The sequence below is a fragment of the Anoplolepis gracilipes genome, chromosome 5, assembly GCF_047496725.1.
Source record: "Anoplolepis gracilipes chromosome 5, ASM4749672v1, whole genome shotgun sequence".
Classification (NCBI taxonomy): domain Eukaryota; kingdom Metazoa; phylum Arthropoda; class Insecta; order Hymenoptera; family Formicidae; genus Anoplolepis; species Anoplolepis gracilipes.
Window position 1 is genome coordinate 4,363,329 of NC_132974.1, and position 20,764 is coordinate 4,384,092.

At 35.7% G+C, this 20,764-nt stretch overlaps 2 protein-coding genes across 5 annotated transcripts; one reads left to right on the top strand and one right to left on the bottom strand.

Annotated features, from left to right (window-relative positions):
• Positions 1–1,329: 1,329 nt before the first annotated feature.
• Positions 1,330–9,944, bottom strand: Inpp5e (Inositol-3-phosphate synthase). Of its 3 annotated transcripts, XM_072892314.1 has the most exons (7): positions 8,721–9,944; positions 7,948–8,436; positions 6,558–6,773; positions 5,369–5,681; positions 4,720–5,279; positions 4,154–4,622; positions 1,330–4,016 (listed from the first exon to the last, which is right to left on the bottom strand). In XM_072892314.1, the coding sequence occupies exons 2-7, from the start codon at positions 8,423–8,425 to the stop codon at positions 3,902–3,904; spliced, it is 2,151 nt and encodes a 716-aa protein (XP_072748415.1). In that variant the 5' UTR covers positions 8,426–8,436; positions 8,721–9,944; the 3' UTR covers positions 1,330–3,901. The 3 variants fall into 3 exon arrangements, with proteins under 3 accessions (XP_072748415.1, XP_072748416.1, XP_072748414.1); XM_072892315.1 differs by lacking the exon at positions 6,558–6,773 and having other exon boundaries at positions 8,721–9,943; XM_072892313.1 differs by lacking the exons at positions 7,948–8,436; positions 8,721–9,944 and having other exon boundaries at positions 6,558–7,613.
• Positions 9,945–10,136: 192 nt separating this feature from the next.
• Positions 10,137–20,231, top strand: LOC140665775 (uncharacterized). 2 transcript variants are annotated; one of them, XM_072892300.1, is made up of 7 exons: positions 10,137–10,362; positions 13,990–14,157; positions 14,409–15,659; positions 15,776–17,926; positions 18,032–18,213; positions 18,505–18,826; positions 18,920–20,231. In XM_072892300.1, exons 1-7 carry the CDS (start codon positions 10,311–10,313, stop codon positions 19,120–19,122), a joined length of 4,329 nt encoding a protein of 1,442 aa, XP_072748401.1. In that variant the 5' UTR covers positions 10,137–10,310; the 3' UTR covers positions 19,123–20,231. The 2 variants fall into 2 exon arrangements, with proteins under 2 accessions (XP_072748401.1, XP_072748402.1); XM_072892301.1 differs by lacking the exon at positions 10,137–10,362 and adding an exon at positions 12,859–12,985.
• Positions 20,232–20,764: the final 533 nt, after the last annotated feature.

Below are 20,764 nucleotides of genomic sequence, written 5' to 3' on the forward strand. Positions count from 1 at the left end.
TATTCATATAGATGGTCGACTCGCTGTAAGATGGACCAGCCGTGAAGATTAGAATGGGAGGGTCCCGTTAGCCCAACCATACATATTGATCGATGCCTAGGGTAACCAGCACAGTTAGCCAATCAGAAGGCCCTAATGTTCAATGGCCAATTAGCATTGTGCGTTATCGGATCCCGTTCGATTAGAATTATTTCTATTGTAGACCCGGCCTTAGGGTTATCGCACACAAAATGCATAAGCTACCAATAACCATTGAGCATTAAGTCGCCATATTGATTTACATAATATTATTATTGGTCCGTACGATCTTATGCCATGTACATGCAACTTAAGGTCATTTTACATTAGTCGCATCGTAGTGTCGCAAACGTCATAAGTGCCGTGCTATCCAATCAGAATCAAGCTAGATTGACGCTGATTGGATCACATGACTTGCGATGCAACTAATGTAAAATGACCTTTATGCAAAAGTGTGTGCTTCGCGCACTTTAGGCTGAATTCACAATGCATATTCCTAATGTTGATTGGCTTGGAATACAGTAAAATCTATGTTCAAGATTGAGTAAAATAGCGGGAAAATTTAAAATATATGGAACTACATATGTTCAATTCGCCAAAAATAGTCCAATTGGAAGATATAAATATTTCAGCAACGACACATATAACTGTTAATTTAAACGTATATAAGCATATATTTGAATACATTTAAACATAATTCTTTTCGTTTTCATTATGAGAACATTCTATACTTGTCGAATCAATATACGCGATGTATATATAAACCAAACAAAATTATGTGCTTATGTTGTCGATTTTTTAAAATTTGCATAGAGTCCTGTGCGTTTCTGATTTACGATTGAGATAAATCTACACTTTATTCCACATTGACCGGTTCGCATGTACGTTTGAAAATGTATCACAGTACAGGAAGAGTTTCAAGACATTTATAAAAAGAACAGGTAACATATTACTAAGAAGTTCATACATTACAAGAATTACATAAATGTCTCAAATAATCTCTCATTGTGTATATTAAACTATATATATATGTTTACTTAATAAGCGCTCTCATTGATATTTACATATATACATGTGAATACCTTAATGATCAAAAGTTTTACTAATTGTAATTTAAAATTGTATGTTTTAAAAGCAATTTATTTATAAACAATAAATAATCTACGTTGGGTATGATTGTATTTACATTTTATCCTTTATAACATTGTTTTATTTTTTAAGTTTTTTAAAATATATTAATACAAATAAACCAATTAATATGTGTGTTATATAATTCTAATACAACATAAAATTATAATGTGTGTATATATATATATATATATATATATATTCATATATTTTGGTAATTGCAGACATAATTACAACATAGATTATTTTATTTTACCGCGTGTTTTATTATATTTGTAATTAGACCAGAGATCTAAATCGAATATATAATTTTAATAGAATCGTAAGCATACAGATTGAGTACATAATTATGTACGTAACGATTTAGATAAGGCATGGTTAGATAAGGCAACCTGCTTGGTAGACTTAAAAATCCTGACCTCAACAATTTTTATTTATTTTCGCTTCATTGTTGAAGCTTCAGAATTAGTATGCAAAAGATGTTTTTGGGCACCTAGATTGGCAACCTATCTGCATAGTTACAAAGAAGTTATCACAAGTCATTAAAGTATGCAACTCGATACGTGAGATGTATCAGGATATATAGAAACACATTTTTCTGTTTTAACATTAATCTTTTGATTATTTGTTTGGAGCACGCACGAGCACCTCATTATTTTGCATCTTTTGATATTTTACTCGCAATCAAACGCAATAGAATACATACGAATTTAATAATTTAAGTAATAAACTATTAAATCACATCTTTCTTAAAATATATATATATAATTTATAATTTACTTATTACCTAACATATACATTATATATTTGTCTTTTCTTTTTTAATATATTATGTTGTAATAAGTATAAGCGCTCTCTTTCTTTTCTATTAAACATTCTGCAATATTCTTGGAACTTTTTAAGCGTATTAAACTCCACTCTTTCCAAGTACATACATTGTTGTGGAGTTTAATTTACATAGTATATACTATTGTTTGTCAACATATCTATATAATTACATTAACATTTTATGTTAGTGATTTATTTTTATATTGCTTTTTGTCAAGCAGTAATGTCTATTATTATCCTTTCTTGAATTACTAAATACATAATATTCCCTAAATATATAATATTGTGTCTATTTTCTTTATATATTAAATAAAACTCTTGAAAATATTATAAGGCAATCAAAAGTAATAATAAAATAAATTTAATAAATACATATAATCAAATAATCAACAACATAATCATAGTAAATTATAATCAAATTGAAAAATATACATTTGTATTTACGAATTTGTTTAATATTTTAATAGATATAATTATATAAAAAATAAATACTATATAAATTCAAAAAAGCCAAAGTTAATTATAAAATATTACATAATATGACTATAAAATTAAATTGCGTGCACATGTTGCACATGTACACATCTATTTTTCAATTATTTATCACATTTTTACTATAGCCAAAATGTTAAATCTAATATTGATACATAGACATCTTGTTTGTGCGTGCATACTTGTTATTGTGTAATAATATTGTATATAAGTTTGGGGTTTTATAATTAGCCATAATTTGTTATTATTATCAATATCTGTAGTACAGTGTTGGTAAAAATGGTAGGACATCTCATCATCAAGAATCATTTTGTCACTCTTTAAGATTAATGTTGTACACTATTCGAAACTAATAATATAATTCAAAACAACAATACTAGTCAGCATCAATATTTTTCTTTAATTGCTAGTAATTATGTATATAATTACTAAGCAATTATCTTATAATGCATAATGCTTAAGAATACAATATTGAATTTTGTGAATCTTTCTTTGTGAGACTTGATACAATGTGTGGATATGGTCCCAATAAATAAGAATATAAACTTAATAAACAGAGATATTTTCTCTAAATATTAGCGACTAATATAATTCTATTACAATATAATGTATTGGCCCAGTAATTTATAGTCTATGATTTATATTACACCTAAGTTGAACATAAAAACATTCTTTTTAAACTAAAAGAAAAAAGTCAAGTCAAAATAAGTAAAGTAAATTCAATAAAGAGACAACATAACTTGTAAATGTTAATTAACTTCCATTCATAGCATTTCTTTCTTGATATTCATAAAATCAGTATTTTAAAATACTATGCACAAATTCTTACAAGTTTTTTTGAAATTTTTGAAATATAGTGAGTTGCATTTTAATAAATACTACAATATATATATATATATATATATATATATATATATATATATATATATATATGTATCAATAATTATTGTAAAAATTTATTGACATAATTTATAAACGTTATTTTTGTAATTTCTTGGCAAGATTGAAGGAGTGCCACACATATATAGCCAAATAATATTTTACTTCATATAAGTTCTGATATAAATTCTCTAATATACATGTGGCACAATAGGAGTGTCGGAGATATACCGACGATACGTTTACAAAATTGTTATATTATCTAAATCATTAAACGAACAATTTATTTCACTGTTTGACTAGATTTTTACAGTGTTCACTGGTAATAGTAATCTATTATACAAATATCTCTCTTACTATCAAAATGTTTCTTATCATTGTTATAAAAAAATGGACAGACTTAGTGAATACGTAAATCGAACGAAAGAAACGGCATCTATTATGAAAACGATCATTTTTTCATATCGCCCGAGATATTAATAATCCGGCAAAATCTTTATATATAATATCTATATAATCAAGAGCATATTTATGCGCTCACAAGTCTCCAATATTTTTATTGAATCGAACAAACCTTTGAAGTTCCGAGAGAATCATCCATCGCCGCCGCACGCCTTCTAATGCCTTCCAGGTATACTTCGCGATTGAAAAGACCAGCGCCAAGAGGAATTCTAAAAATAAATAGTAGCATATGTATATTGTTATCGATATATGTATATTACGTGTAATATACATATAGAATTATTTGAGCTGTATGAGCCTTTGTCATTTGAAATTTCAATTAATGATAGATAATGACAGTACGTACGTATCGATACCCGGTCTCAACGTAGTTTTAAAAACTCCCCAGACCGGTTTGTGATCCGAAGTGCAAATACTGGGAACGGAATCATACACCAAGCATTCTATAGCTCCGTCTTTATGCGAGCTGGCGCTCTCGTGACTAACACGTCTGATGTATCCCCTGGTATGACCCTTTCCTTTGAAAAGGATTCTATCGGTATATGCGGGAGTGCGTTGCTTGCTGCTGGAATCAAAATTCTGCGTTCCTGGATCGTATTTGTAAGTAGGAGGAAAGGTAATTGGGGCTTCTTCGAAACCGCGCAATACTGCGCCTTCGCTTAAGATAGTTCTCAATTGATCTTTGCGCAAATTTATCGGTGATTCTTGCGGAAAGCACGTATTTGTGATCCACTGGATCACTTCCTCTCTCGGTTGAGCTAGACGGAAGTTTAAGTCACCGCACCAAAATACGCAATCGAAATTTTGTGTTACATCTGAAAAATGTCACATTTATTACGTACAATGTATGTTATTTATTATTACGTGTAAATGTACAAGATGCAAGATTATCGATTTTAACATTTAGAATACCTTTGCTTTTGTGCCTGGTAGGTAGTTCTTTGGGAAGGTCAAGATTTCTAACAATTCTCTTTATATCATTGATCCGTTCTTTCACTTTATCTTGATGTGCAGTCAAGTGAGCAGTGACGAAGAGAAAGCTGGTGCCAAATATCATGAGAGCTATTGCCACCGCGCCCTTCGTTCTAAACGCTGTTCCGGTTCTTGTCGAAAAACTATCTTCTTCCGGAATGGAGCAGAACCAGATCAGATCTCGTCTCAGAAATAATGCGAGATGAAGTGTACCGAGATTACTGCTAGTGAGCAGCACGTGCGATGGTCCAAGTGTTTCTTGCAGGGCTGCTTCCCATTCGTTTCGCTCGGAACATGACTCTTGTGTTCCTATAGCTAATAAATCAGGAACAGTCTCTATGTCGGATGGCAACATAAAATCGTTCAACTCTTTTGGCGGAGTTTGACCGTTCATATTCCATGTGCCGATAAAAATTTTCAATTCTCGATTCGGCAACACTTTTTCAAGTTCAACCGGTCCGAGTAAAGAATTGGCGGCGATTCTTCCGTGAAGAAAATTTCTACAAAATTGAATTCGGTTTGTCATCAGAAAAGAAAATAACAAGAGATATAATAACGCGAAAAAAAAATTTCTTAAGAAAAAGTATACCTTTCTCGTGCTTTCTGAGTAGGAATCAAGTTTAGTACATGTGCGGCGAGTAACGATTGCTTCGCTAAGCTGTCCATAGACGCTCCCGTTGTTTGACAAAAGTAACGATCTTTCTTTTTGGATAGAGCATCGTGCGACGTTGAACGTGGCTTATGTTGGATCGGTGCACTTTTAATAGATTCTGGACTAGAATGTCTCATAGAGTTTGTTGGTGAGTTTACAATCAAGTTATCCGCGGATCTTCTATGAAGCAATCTACGACGTAAATGTCCTGATATACTTGGTGATAATGATCCGGAAGAAGAGTTTTCACCTGAAACAATTATAATTATATGATTATTAGTCATACGTTATATATATGAAATTTTGTTAAATTGGAATCATATATCAAAGTGTTGCGTCAAGAAAAAGAAAAGATCATACATAATTTTGAAGCAAAGAACATATATTGATTGAACAAATATATTTTTGTGCTTAGAGATTAGATTCATAACAGCATTACGGTATTCTGCCGTAATGAAACTAAATTGTTTCAATTACCGCCTACAATCTTAACACTCTAACGCAGATTTGCAACATTATAGAAGTTTATTAACATTCAATTGCGCAGCATGATTTATGAACACTTTAAAATGTTCTTGTGCAATCTAAGACATATACACTGGTAAATTATTTAATTCATATAATCATACATATTTAAAAGTAGAATAGTCCATGCTAATTAAATCAAGCAATTTGTCATACTAGTTCCAGATAATATTGGTGTTGTTCCAGATCTAATACATAATTATGTAAAACCTATATATGTATAAAAATCACACCCTACTAAATATATGCACATATATATGTATCCTAATATTTTATAATTTAATTAGAAAATAGAAATATGTAAAATACAAACAATTACAGATGCGCACAAACAACATCATAGCATTAGACATATATCTTTTATTTAACATTTATGTTTCTAATCTAATCTAGATATAAAATAATTGTATATAATTTTCTTAATAGAACTAATATGTATACATATACACACAACATGTATCATATATATACCGTCAATTTAACAATTTTATAATGCTAAAGAGAAAAGTTCAATATCCCATAAGAGAAAAAAAATGTAAAATAGCAAAAGTATAAGAATCAAAATTTTAAGCAGCATATAAATTTCGTGATCATTTTGTACCTTCTTTCCCTGGCTTTTCGCAAGCAGTATCATGATACTGAACCATACTGTAAACTTCCATAGGATTGTAGAACTGCCGTTCCATTTCCAGGAAGAAATAAGTAATATACTTTCCCTTTGTAAAGTAATCATCCTTAAAATATTTCTTAATTTTTTCAGACTCAATCAGGTCATTTTCATCTTCTGAAGATTCTTCGAATGAGTCTTCCGTCGAGTCTGCAGAGAAATCACTATCTTCACTATTCTCTTGAGAAACTGCTTTCGTTTTTTTTACTAAAAATTTGCACGTATCGCTCGTAACACTAGCATTATTAGAAAGAGATTTTAACACTGCGCTATTGGAGTCAAAATCCTTTGTTTCATTATTACGCAATTTATCAATATCTCCTAATGACTGAGAAATTACATTTACATTTTCCTGTTTTAAAAATGCAATTTTTGTACTTATATGTCTATCTGATCCTAATTTAGAATCTTGCTCATTTTCTCTAACATTATGTTTTTGACCATTTGCACTCTTATTATCAGCCACAACATTAAGTTTGAAATTTTCACTTTTTTCAATAATTACATTTTTACAATCTCTTTGCATATTTGACAAATTTTTATAATCTTCTTTTTCAGATGGACCACTATTTTCCACAACTGTTACACAAGTTTCACTATACTCAGCAGTTGTCACCGCAACCTTTTGATCAGAATTATAAGATACATTTTCCATATTGTCAGTCTGTCTATTATCAACTGTTTCCTTCTGTTTATAAAATTCTGTTTGCCCTTCTAATTTATCTTTTTTTTTAAATACATTTCGTAACTTGTCAAGGAAAGATCTTTTTCTCTTTTTTCTACTCGGACTGGACATTTTTAATGTATTACTCGCACTTTTAGTGATAAAGGGAAAGACATGCACACAATATGTGTCACAGATAAGATATTAAAGATAACTGATTGTTACTAGCTCCACGTCTACAATATATTCATAGCTTTACATCAATACATACACTGGAAATATTATGCTCTGTTTTGCACAGGCTTTAGAATGTAAAATAGAGGGGATGTGCAAGGTCATCTGAGCATCATCAAACCATTACACCATGTACATAAAAAGAAGAGGAGTAATACTTAAGTGGAATTAGATACGAGGTAACATCGGAGCTTCTCAGAAATTGTGTATTAAAAGATTTTTTCCACAATAATTTTTGTAGAATACAATATTAGATTCTATTATATATTGTGAGTATGCCCATTTTATTATTCAGTCAATAAATTAAAAACTTATTTTTCATACCAGGATGTTTTTAATATGCAAATTTCATATTTCTACTTAACTCATTAATAAAACTTGATTATTTTAATGAAAGAGAGAGAGAATGTGTTTTTTCAGTCTTACCTTCTATATAACTACTATAACGCTGCTCCTTCCTCGCTGCTACATTATTTCTTTTGATTACAGTCTCTTGAGTCATCTGAGCTTGATCATTTGTAACTTGCATCTCTTCCTTCTCGACTAGTACATCCGTTTGATTATCCCCGTTGATGGAAGCTACTTCGGATTTTACCGAAGTACGACTTAATGTAGGAGAAAGTCTACTGACGGTTAAGCTCTGGGGTGGTGTTCTGCTACGTTCAGTCATGGCGCAACACAGGGATAGTTTAGTGCTAGTTTGAGATCCATGTTGTGAGTTTTCTAACTTAGAATTTTTATTAGAATCTTCATCTTTGTACGATGATTCCAAGCAGCCGACTTTGGTTTTCTTGTTCATGAGTATGCGACAGAGAGACTTTTTCTTCTGTTTTGATTTTGGAGATACATCTACTTTGGCGATATTTGAAACACTAGAGATGTCATTTCCATTGCTCTGCTCCATAATACTTGCAGCTAATGCATTTAGTATAAAAGATCAGTGATTATATTTTCTATATTATTTCCTTGATTATTTGAATACTATAAGATCAATTTTTATGTCTATGGTTAGTAAAAAATTCTTTACTTGTACAGTATGTATCAAAATATATCATAATAAAAAATTAAAAAAAAAAGGAGAAATATTTCTTCTATAAATGATCAATATACACACACACATTCGTATAAAATAAAAACATATAACATGCAATCTCTCTTATTTGTTATTATATAAATATATCTAATTTGAAACTTCTTACATTGTCACTGTTGGTATTTAAAAATGCCGTTCTTTTATGTCAACTGCTTGTGCTTCAATAAATATCAAAGCTTATATCTAAATTCCTCTGTAGAATCAATTGCAACATAATGCATTATTACATATTTTATAAGTACTTATCATCACATAATGTTTTGGTATCAATTCCATTTTCAGTCAGCTATCCTGTTATGGGGCTACAAGTCAATCCAAATGTTTAGCGTGAGCAGATATTAAATATTTGTTTCACTCGATGATGTACCCCCTAAGTAATAATATTGTACTTAAAACAAATAATACTTTTAAAGCTTGGACTAGAAAGTCGAAAAAACAGTGTGCAACTGGCAAAATTGAACGCTGACGTATCTATTGAATGCGCATATCGTTCCGTCAGCACAATTGAATTTTTGTGCCAGAGGCACAAAACGAATCCACCAGACGAGTTACATCTGGTAATTACGTCGTTTTTCATTCAATACACATTTTCAATTCTGTCGCATTTAATATATTTTCGTATACATATTTCAGAGTCTAATTGACAATGTCGAGCAACGACGCTAAATACGCTTTCGATTCGCGTATGTTTATTTTACGGTATTTGTTCCATGTACGTATGTATTACGTACATATATACATACGAGATTCGGCTCGCGGTCGTTTGGGGCTAACATTGACGATCGGCGTCGACACGTCATTCATGCCCGATAATCCATAATAAAACCCCCGTGATTCGATCGAACGCGTCTGCGGTCCACTCTGACCTCAGCCTCCATTCCCGCAGCGTCGACGTCTCGGGCACATCACGCGTTTCTCACAAGCTGCGGGCGTACATTCCTTTCATTTATCTGTCGCCGCAAGTCGTCACAACACTGCGATCATCACGACCCGCATACTCTGGCGCCAACGGCCGACCGCCGACACGATTCGCGCAGCCGTTGCGCTGCCGCAGCAGACGAATTTAACGATCGGCGAATCTGACGTTCATCTCCCTGCTGTGAAAAAGGGATAAAAAAATGGCCGGAAATTAGTTTCTCGGGATAAAACGTCGCGGTGTAGAAAAGTGCGCGCCTACGAGAAATCGAGAGAACGACACACTCGAGAGAATCATCTGATCTGCGATAGCGCACAAATGTCAAACCGAGCAGACGACAAGAACGGCCGCCATGTTGATTCGACGCTGTCGCGTCAAAAGTAACTAGAGCACCGGATGTCACCGAACATGGCCATATTTATTCCAGCGGACCAATAGCGAAGCGTCGTCATTTTTTCATATTGACACTCGACGTTCGTTCTTAACATCAAAAAGCTGTCATATATGAGAAAAAATGAATTGGTATCTTTATTTTTAATCGTTATTTTTATTTTTTTTTTTTTTTATTGTGAAAAGCTATCTCGATATGTGGTTGATGACGCACAGACCAAACATGGCTGATCGTTTCTACGTCTCTCTGTTTTCATGACTCTATCGTGTCGCACTAGCACGTACGCAGTGCACACATACTTTGTTGGCCAGTGGCGGGCTGCGTCGCGATAATGTTTTGTTTACATCGGGTGCTCGACGACAACCGCGATTACGACCACAATATCCAGGATGCTCGACGAAAATGCGAATGAAGAGTCAGCTCGCAACGGCAGATATAAAGGTATACTTTTCAATTTTTTTCTGTCAAGCTTTTGATCGCGTGTCACGCTTAAGGCGTTCCCGCGAAATTCCCGGCCGAACAGCTGATGACAAAGGGAATTTGCGCATCGCAGAATCACGCTCAAAATTTTGCGAGTGCGTTTGCGACACGAGAACGCAACGTAATATCGGTGACTGTAAGTTCTGCGAAGGAACGGTCGACGAGAAATCGGAAATTGACGGTGCCTCGCCGTGTGCGTTTCGCGCCACGGGAATATTCGAGAAAGAGGCGAAATAGGAGCAGCTGTCACGTCATATATACAAACATGCATACACATTCGCACACACACACACACACACACACACACGTGCATCTATATTTTACGTCCTGCGCCTTTCGCGCGAATCCCTGCTTCCGAATAACATTTTCGAATATAGCACCCCGAGGACAGAGGGAGCGACCTTGGTTGTTGCGCTCGATTAGGTATCGATAAATAGGTTACTACCAGCAACGGTTATGAACTATTCTTCAAAAGGCGAGTATTAAAATAAAGCTGAATTTTGAGATTAGAATAAAATATCGACGTTGATTCTAAAAAAAACTATGTGCTGTCTTGCTCTCTTTAGCGAGAAAAAAAAGAATATAATTCTGCTGAAACTTTGTCAAGGAGGCAGGTTTTTAAAATTGTAAACAATATGCTTCGCATTGTGACAGGAATATATAAATTTATAATAATTTCATCAAGTTTGATTATCGATATTTTAGTAAATTTAATGGCGAGTAAATGGTTTTTGAAATTATATTCTAATATATGTGTATTATCAATCCGAAACTCTGTAATCCGAAATACTTTTATATCTTTCCCTATCTCTGTTTTTTCTACATTGTTTGAATTGTTCTTAATAAAATCAAGATCTTTTTATTATTAGAAAAACTCCAATTGCACGATCAAAAATGATTTGTATACATATTAATAAAATTTTTCTTAATTAAATCAGGCTCTTGATATTAGAAAAAAAATCTGATTAAAAATAACTTGTAGCTAAAAATAACATCTTCCTAGAATGGAACTAATCTACAATAATATATTTTTCAACACGAAGAGATATATGTGGGGGGTAAAACGATTGAGAAACTCTCGGGTCTCGGGCGATCCCGTTGTGTTTTCCTCGCGTCGCATCGGCTCTCGGCTCTCCCGAAAACGGAAACGTGAGTCGCGCCGCCACCGCCAGGTGTCGGGCCGGCATACGGCTGCTTTGCTGTGTAGACGGCCACCATTGTTGAAACACTGCTTTGGTTGATGCCCCGACGATTTTCGGGGCGAAAATCGCAAATTCGGCCGTGCGGAAGGGCCTCGTTGCGGTAGGTGCGCGTAAAGTACAGTCTCGCGATCGTGGCAGAGTACGTACGTCGCGACGACGGTGTCTTGCTCGCGAGCTGTGCGAGGTGCGAGCGGGATCACAACGATCGGGCACACACATCTCGGTAATAGTCGTCTGTAGTCGTCGTCGTCGTCGTCGTCGTCGTCGTCGTCGTCGTCGTCGTCGTCGTCGTCGTCGTCGTCGTCGTCGTCGTAGTAGTAGTACGGGGGAGAGAACGGCGTGCCCAACCGGGAAAAACGCAGTGAGAGACAGACTAATAGTGCGTGGCTATCGATTTGTACGAAAGACAGAGAAACGAGACTCGCATCGTCGGCGAATCGTCGCTTTTCCGCGTGTCGTAATTGTCGGTGCGATCGGAGCGCACACACCGGATCGCGCACGACGTGCGCCCATGGTCGTCGTGTCGGTGCGACGTTAGAACGTGCGTATTGTGCGTGTGTCCGCCGGTGGCAACGCGACGCCGTGCGTAGTGCGTGCGTATCTACATTCATTCTCGCGCATCATCTTCGAGAGAGAGAGAAAGAGTGTGTGTGTGTGTGTGTATATATATGTGCGTGTGTCTCGGTGGCTGTGTGCATGTATGTATGTATTTATGTGTGTGTGTGTGTGCGTGCGTGCGTACGTACGTGCGTGCGAGCGATACGTGGATTCGCCACCACTGCTGGCGTGTGGCGTGAAAAGTGCCAAGCACACCGGTCGTCTCTCAATACGGCGTCGCAACATACTCGGCGACTACTACTTGTACGGCATTTGTGAAATTTCGACACACACGCGTGCGCGCGCGCGCGCGCCCAGATACGTCGTGCACGCATCGGCCGGCGGTGACACGCGGGTACTCCGGGAAGAAAAAAAAAAAAAAGTACACGGGCGCCTCCTCTCTGCCTTTCGTTCGAATTAGACGTCTCTTTCTGTCCGATTTTTTTCTTTCTCCATCTCTCTCTCTCTCTCTCTCTCTCGTACTCCAAGCTCGCGCGTGCAATAGTATTCGCGCGGCGACGCTATCGATGTGTAGTACAGCCGCGTAAATGTACAGTGTATTTACGTATACGAAGTGTACAGTACGCATGGAATAAACGTGTTCGTCGTTGCTGTTTGCCTTTCGCGTGTATATGTACGTGTGAGCGCTGTCCGCTCCCTCTTTCTGTTTCTCCGTCTCTTTCTCTCTCTCTCTTTCCCGTTCTCGCTTTTTAAACGGTGTGTACGCGCATGTATGCGCATACGTACCACCGGAATTCGCAAAACGCACGCCACGAGTTTGCAAGGTACGCCGATCAGCGGTAATCGCGAGCAGCGTGCGATACCGGAACGGAATGTCTCGTGGACGATGATGTCGGAGCTGATCGACCGATTGTTCGTTTGCAGTCTCGGGGCGAACCGTTAGACACGTTTTCACTTCCAGCGATCGCCGGTCGACGCCGCGAAACTTCCACTCGGATTTCTGCAATCCAAGCGCTAATTTTTCTTCCTTTTCCTTCTCCGTGAACGCGCAAACATTTGATATACCACGACAATCGCCGCTGTTATTTTCTCTAATGTCGATTAGTTATTTGCTTCTGTAAAAAGTCCTGAAAGAAAGTTTTTCGTGTAAATGCCTGGGTGATAAAAACTCGCGAATGAACGCATCGCGGAGTAGTTGCTCTTTTGTGTCGATTAAACTTGAAAGTGTACGAATCAATGAATCGTTGTACAGTGAATGATAGATGTTTGATAATCAATGTCGATGAGTTGTATGAATAAAAGCAAATGCCCTTGGCATTTGAAGTGTCAAACGTGTATTTTAAAGTAACAGAATAAGAGACACATGAAAAGTCTATTTTATATTTCTTAATAAGTACTCCCCTTGTCTTTATTAGTTTTGTGTCTTTAAATACTTGTTTTGTGTAATTTAAATATTTGTCTTGATAAATGATAGCGTAAATATTTTTGTATTTAATTCAAGACAAACAAATATTGTGTATCGGAATACAAGCTGTTAACTGTTGTAATCTGTAAATAGCAGTTTGACAATTTATTTGTTCTATTAAGGAACATTATTGCTTTGCTTGAAATTTAATTACATTTAATTGTTGTGTTGAATTTAATTATTGTACATTATGAATGTGTAAAAGGTAAAAGAAAAAGTATTTCTTGCATTCTTTGAGATATAAATTTTATATTACAAATAAAATATGACTGTATTTATTAACAGCAAAGCAGCTTGTTTAAATTAATTTAAAAGTATAATATCTTTTACTCAAATTACAATAAGAAAATGTTTCTGTTACAGAATCTCTGCATGTATCTAAACGTATATCACAAGAAGAGAAGTTTAAGTTTCTGAATGTAGAGCGATATTACTACTATTCTCAAAATATAAATGAGCGACATAATAAAAATAATTCAGATCTTCAGTATGGTGTGAGATGTCATGACTCTTCTATTGTTCCCAGCAATGGTAAAATAATATTATTATGTTGTCATTATTTTATATATATTTTCTATTAAAATCAAAATAATGAAATAAACTATATTTTATATTTAAAAAAAAATTATAATGATATCTATATGTAATTGCAAAATAAATTTTAATACAATATCTATGTAAAGTTCATTTGTTGTTTTTTCTTCACAATTTAAGCCATATTTTAATTTTCTTTACAATCTAAACTCTTGTTGTAAATATGAATTATTAATTTTTATTTCTAGGATTACACATATTTGACGTTGCGCCACAATGGGCGCTATCAAACAATTTGCAGTGGGTTGATCTGCAAGCATTGGTAGCACATAATACTGTGCAGGACATATATGATTTACATCACAAAGGAAAAGATATCACAGAAGCTAGTAATAATCTAAGTTCAATACATTCTACAAAGTTGTTGCAAACGGCACGGCATAATGATAGGATAGTAAATTTTAATGTACTAGCTGGTACGATTAATAAATCACTATCCGAACAAACAACAAAACTGCAGAAGGAACAAAAAGATAGACTGGATAATTGCCGGAAGGATTTCGGTGTAGAAACAAAACTTTCAGAAGAATTATTAAATATCACTAAAACGACGGAATCCACATATTTGTTCACAAAAAATCAAACCAAAATTTTGCCTGAATCGCGGAAAGAAATTTGTCATGAGACAGATATTAATTTTTTTAGTTGTGTGTCAAATAATTCAATTAACACACAAAATATTGCTGAACTAAAAATCGCATCAAACAATATTGAGCATAATAAAGAAAAGGAAGTTTACGATTCTGATAGCACCATTTCTACAGTCGATAATGAGCCTCTTGATTTAGTAATAAATTCGAAAGAAAGTACACAACGCAGCCATATTTATAGTGAGACGAAAGATCGAATCTGTAATTATTCATACTCATCAGTTGGCGATAAAGGGACACCTTTGGTGGATGGTGCCATTTTAAGACAGATAGATCATTCCCTTAATGTACAGAGTTATAACACAGAGTACAAGAATATAGATTATGGTTTATTGAAACTTTCTGATTTAGATGAGTTGTCGTGTAATTCAAGTAAAGATAAAGAATTGTTGGAAACCATCAGTAAATTGCATACCAATAGTAGTGAAATAAACGGAAGAACTATAACAAACAAAAATTTGAAACGAGAGAGAGCACATATTTTGGACAAGTACGTCACGCATGTATTACCACCGCGCTTAAGTAGTGAGAGTAAAACATCGTCTTGGACACATTTGCAGTCGAATGCCAAATGTAACAAAATCAAGAAAGAGTGTTGCACCAAGGAAGAGGCACACAAGTCAGAAAATACCGATCTGGTGCAACTGACCGCCTGCATCCCAAAATTAAGCAACTGGGCGTGTTTCGAAATGTCAGGACAGTATCCAGGTCATAGCCGACCACCGGTTGGCACACCTCCACCGCAAACTGTCTGGAACCATCTCACTCACACCATGGCGCAGGGACAAGGTAATTTAAGTTTCTAATCGGTTATATCGCCATTACGTCTTAACATTTTACAACGCCATATATAATATGATAATGATTCTTAATATGATAAATAATCATGACGATTGTACTTTCAGCTCTCAATATTCATCCGACAGCATTGTCCGGTGCCGCGTTGAGTCCAGCCGGGTTCTACACACATCCATCTATGGCGCGAGCATCCCATCTACCAACTCAACTTACTCCTCAACTCGCTCATACGCAAGCACCGCCGACATGGCACACGCCCACAGTTCCCTCGAAAAGTGTAACGCCGGCTAACACGCCAGGCAATCCTTTATTCAATTTACAAATGCTGGTGGACAATCGGCAAAATCAAAATCAATACAGAAACTCGCCCGGCTCGCAAAGCACGTTAGATCTTTCGTCCACGTCAGAAATTATTCCGGAAAATTATTCTCGAATACCTCAGGATATTCCCATCAGTTTGACCGCAAGAAATGTGGACAAGAGCAGTCGAAACGGCAACATAATTTCACCACCGATACCGCTGAACGGAGAGACCTCATCGGATAGTGGAATCAGTTCGTCCGTACCGACGCCAAATTCTGTCAGCGAACCGGTCTCACTATCAACGAAAGAGGTCATCACTCCTAAAATAACAGTGAAAAACTTTGAGAGCAATCTAAAGGGAGTCGCGAATCTTCACGATAAGATTAAGGAAATAAATGTAGATAATTTTTCGCAAAAAGTGATAAATTTGCCGCCTAGTGTGACGATAGAGAGAGTGATCGACAAGAAGGAGTCCGAAACTCCTGTAAAACCTAAGGACACGCTGAGTGTTATTGCGCCAGTGCCAAGGAATGTCTTACCTGTTATAGTCAATCTCACGTCCAAAATGGAAAAGGATGTCACGGATAGTCCTAAAAGAGAATCTTCTTCCGAGAGAGATAGGAAGCATGACGAGACGAGTGTGAGATCGCCTAAGAATTTACCGAAGAGGGGAAAAAAAGGTGTTGATTCTTTGTTAGAGAAATTAGAAGGTGGGAATAAGAAGCTCGGGAGTACCGAGAATATTGGTTCAGTGATTGTGATGCCAATTGAGGAAAAGGACACGTCCAGTGTTAAAAGTATGTCGCCAGAGAGACAAAAGTCTAAATCGCCGAATCGCGAGGATGAGGTCGTGTCGCCAGCTTTCAGCAATGACGACTCAAACGACAATACCAAGCAGCGAAGGAAAAGAAAACTTGAGAAACCTGTGAGACTGAGTAAGGACTCGAAAACGGAAGTCGAAGATATGGAACTGGAACCTACGGAACCCACAGAACCGAGAATTATCGATCCGGTATCGGAAGAGACGACTAATTCCGCACCAACGACTGGTGTTAAGGCCGAGGAGCAGATTGCTAGAAGAGCGGAAGAGAGAATATCGGACAGGACAATGACGGATGAAAATGCGGAAGAAATATCAGAAGAGAATCAACCGATTCGAAGGCGAAGAAGCAGCGAGGATATTGCGATTAGTAACTTGACGAATTCGACGAATCAGAGGATACGAAGAAAATCCAGTGACGATGCGTCAACAGAATTGTCCAAGGTGATGAGTCCGAAAAACGCGAACAACACGACATCGACGACAACGAATGCCTTTGTCGAAGTCGAGTCGGAACTGGAGAAGATGTTTGCTGGGATCGTGGAAGCGGATTCAGATGTCAAAAATGAAGAATCAAAAGCGGAACTCGCGAGTGCGGAGATTCAGGGCGACAGTGATGGTGCGAAACTCGAGAGTCTCGAAAATAGTATTCTATCAATGACAACGGATTCTCAAAATACTCAGAATAATCCTATTGACGTTTCCTCTACTGTGGATACAAAATTGTCGGGGAAGAAGGGTAAGAAGGGCAAGACGCAAGGTAAAAGGAAAATATGCAGATCGGAGAATATCTTCGGTTCGACGAGTGATTCTCTACCAAAGGAGACGAAGAAGAGACGGATATCCAAAAATTCGAAAAAACAGGAGCAGGCTTCGAAGAAAGCAAAGAAAAACACTAAGGTCGATGGTCTCAGAGAAATGGCGTACGATTCCGGTTCGAACGCGAGTTCGATCAGATCGCGGGGCCCGGTGGTACACGTGGAAGGTCCTAGAGACAGTCCGTTGAGTATCCAAGTGGTCAATGCACCGCGGGAGGAAGAGGAGGAAAAAACCAAGGAGAAACGGAAAAGTGTCGGCAATGGAAACGGAGGCCGAAGTAAAAGGCTCAGTCATCAGAATGATTTAGATTATAGAGGTGCGTACGCGTACACGCAATGGAAAATTGTTTCTACATTTTGTTGTATCACAAGATTCACTTTATCGTATATTTTTGATTGTAATTTTTAATTATAATCGACAGGTAAAGTTAGTAGAGCAGGTCTCTTCAGTTCAACCTTGTCATCACGGTATGATGCGCACACCACAGATTCGACCTGGGTCTGTGTATTCTGTAAACAAGGTCCTCATTCTGTTATACCTGGAGATCCGTCTAGGCCGCATCCGAATCTGGTCGGACCGCACATTGCAACTGGAACATACACAGTATGTATTTTTTTTAAATTACCTAATATGTCAATATTAATATACGAACTAGATGCGATATTATTCTACTTTTAACTTCATATATGCTTAACTGAGCCACGTCGTATTGAGTTTAAATGTGATTTTTGTATTTAAAGCGATTAAAGCGATGTGATTTGAAAGTGACAAACCGTGTATTTTGAAAGTGAGATATTTTTAACACTAAATGCAACTTTTTACATGCATAGAAGCGAGAGGTCGTGCACTAGCAATATATAAATAGAAATATAATGTGATAAATGTGCGCAATAGGTTCCAGCTGGCGTGTTAAGCGACTTATTTGGACCATACTTGATCGGCAAAGAACGATTGGAGGATGGTATTTTATCGGCCGACGAACAAGAGATTACGACAGAACAAAAGAAAGGCGGCAAGAATAAGAGAAGTTTGAGGTATGCGGGTTTGGCGGATCAATTCTCCGCAAAGATGGGCAAGAAGAAACGGAACTCTGTTGAAAGTAATACAAATACCATCTTCACGGGTATGACTCTGCATCCCGGTGGAGAGGAGCAACGGTGGGAAGTATGGCTTCACGAACAATGTGCGGTATGGGCAGCTGGAGTTTACATGGCGGGTAAGACAATATCGCATGTAATGGAAATATATGTAAAACAATAAGTAAGTAAAACAGGGAGCAATATAAATATGTAAAACGTATTTTCGATAGGCGGTAGAGTGACAGGATTGCAAGAAGCAGTCTGGGATGCTGCCAAGTCAATATGCGACTCCTGCGGCTTGACGGGGGCGAACATTGGTTGCGTGAAACGAGGTTGCAAAGCTGTTACGCATTATCCATGTGCATTGACGAAAGGTTGGCATCTCGACACAAATCAGTACATACCTAAGTGTAATATTCATCGAGTTACGTGAAACTCCGGTGAGTCTGTGAATATAGGCTAATGTGAATATTATGTTGTATTCACATTATATCACACTGAAAACCGGCTTTAATTAGATGCACCGAATAAAGGGCAATAATATAAGAGACTAAGTATATAAATCCGTTTATGACTGAAGATAGCCTTACTAGTTAGTAAGGTATATTTTAGTTGGCAAAGCGCAGGAGCAAAACATCTTCATACGCGATACAATCACTTGATATGTAATAAAGTTACATTGTTGATTGGAATCTAATAACAGATGCGGAAGAACGATATAATTAATATAATTATAAATAGAGAAAAAAAACAGATGATTAATTCGATATATTCTATTTCCTCTAATAGGTATAAATTGATCTTGTTTAATAAAATAAATGTGAGATGTTTTGAGATTACGCTTTGTATTATTCAACGTGTAAGTGTGTATCTGGGGTGTGAAAGTACAGTATAAATGTTAAAACAGTTATACTAATTTCCAGACATCAAGTGTAGAATCAATATGCTCGAGAAAAAAATACTTTCCAATGTACAAGATGTTTAAAAAAAGAACGCTATTAATTGTCTCTGATAATTAAAAAAACGAAAAAATAATAAATAAATGACGAACGGAAGTGAAGAAATAGAAACTCTTTTCAACGATTGAATTTAATTGATTTTCTTGGCCTGTGGCCTTGAACAGTGGCCTTTTCGACTAAATATAAAAAAAGCAAGATTTTTTTAATTTTGAATCTGTAGAATAGACGGATCGCTATCGAGGAATAATGATAATCAAAAAGAAAGACGTTTGCTTTTTTACTCACATTTATGAAAAAAAAAAAACATAAATTTTTTTAATAACATCATGTACGCAGGAATACACTAATAGGGCATATTGTATTGAATATTATCAAATTCAAAATCTGCAAAATGTGGCAGCCATCAAAATTGGACATGCTTAAATACAGTAAGATGAGTAAGTCCAAGTAACATATAAGCAAAAATTGAATATTCTCTGTCTTTTTTTTTCACCAAGATCGAGTATGTAAGGCAAGTGTTCTCTAGTAGATGTAAAAAAAAGAACTTTGTACATATAAAAGAAATAAAGAAATTATACACACATATTGAAACATTATGATTCAAGATTTTATTAGAAGTTTAAAAACTTTATATTTATTATTCTCATGAAAATATATGTATGTGTTTTATAACAAAATTGTCGTGATAATTAATGTTTTATTTTCTTTTGTTTGTATGTCTTTGCATGAATCATTACCTATACATGTGACTGTTCATGTAAAGTTCAATTATTTTTTATTAATATTTTTTGTATAAGTGCTTTATCACGCAAATTTTTATTTTTGCATGTTATAAATTGATAATCTCCTGAAGAGAAATATTTTTATGCTTGGATAAAGCAAAATGATTAAGATGAGAACACTTGTAAAAGTTTATTATCTCTGTAATTCTATGTAATAAGAAAGAACAAAGAACATATATTTCATTGCATTCAATGATATGTTTTGTACATCATCATACTCACTGTTAGTTTACTAATGTGTCTGTATGATCATAAAACCAGTGATTCAAATCCAATGTCCTACATGATTTATTGTTAGTGATTAAATTAATAGCTATATGCATTATTACAAAAT

Excerpts from the sequence above, each read along its gene's own strand:
- Inpp5e (XM_072892313.1), bottom strand. The coding sequence starts at position 7,419 with ATGTCCAGTCCGAGTAGAAAAAAGAGAAAAAGATCTTTCCTTGACAAG. Across the intron at positions 5,682-6,557 it reads CGAAAAGCCAGGGAAAGAAG|GTGAAAACTCTTCTTCCGGA; the intron begins GTACAAAATGAT and ends TAATTGTTTCAG. Across the intron at positions 4,623-4,719 it reads TACCAGGCACAAAAGCAAAG|ATGTAACACAAAATTTCGAT; the intron begins GTATTCTAAATG and ends GACATTTTTCAG.
- LOC140665775 (XM_072892300.1), top strand. The coding sequence starts at position 10,311 with ATGCTCGACGAAAATGCGAATGAAGAGTCAGCTCGCAACGGCAGATAT. Across the intron at positions 18,214-18,504 it reads TTGCAACTGGAACATACACA|GTTCCAGCTGGCGTGTTAAG; the intron begins GTATGTATTTTT and ends TGTGCGCAATAG. Across the intron at positions 18,827-18,919 it reads AGCTGGAGTTTACATGGCGG|GCGGTAGAGTGACAGGATTG; the intron begins GTAAGACAATAT and ends TATTTTCGATAG.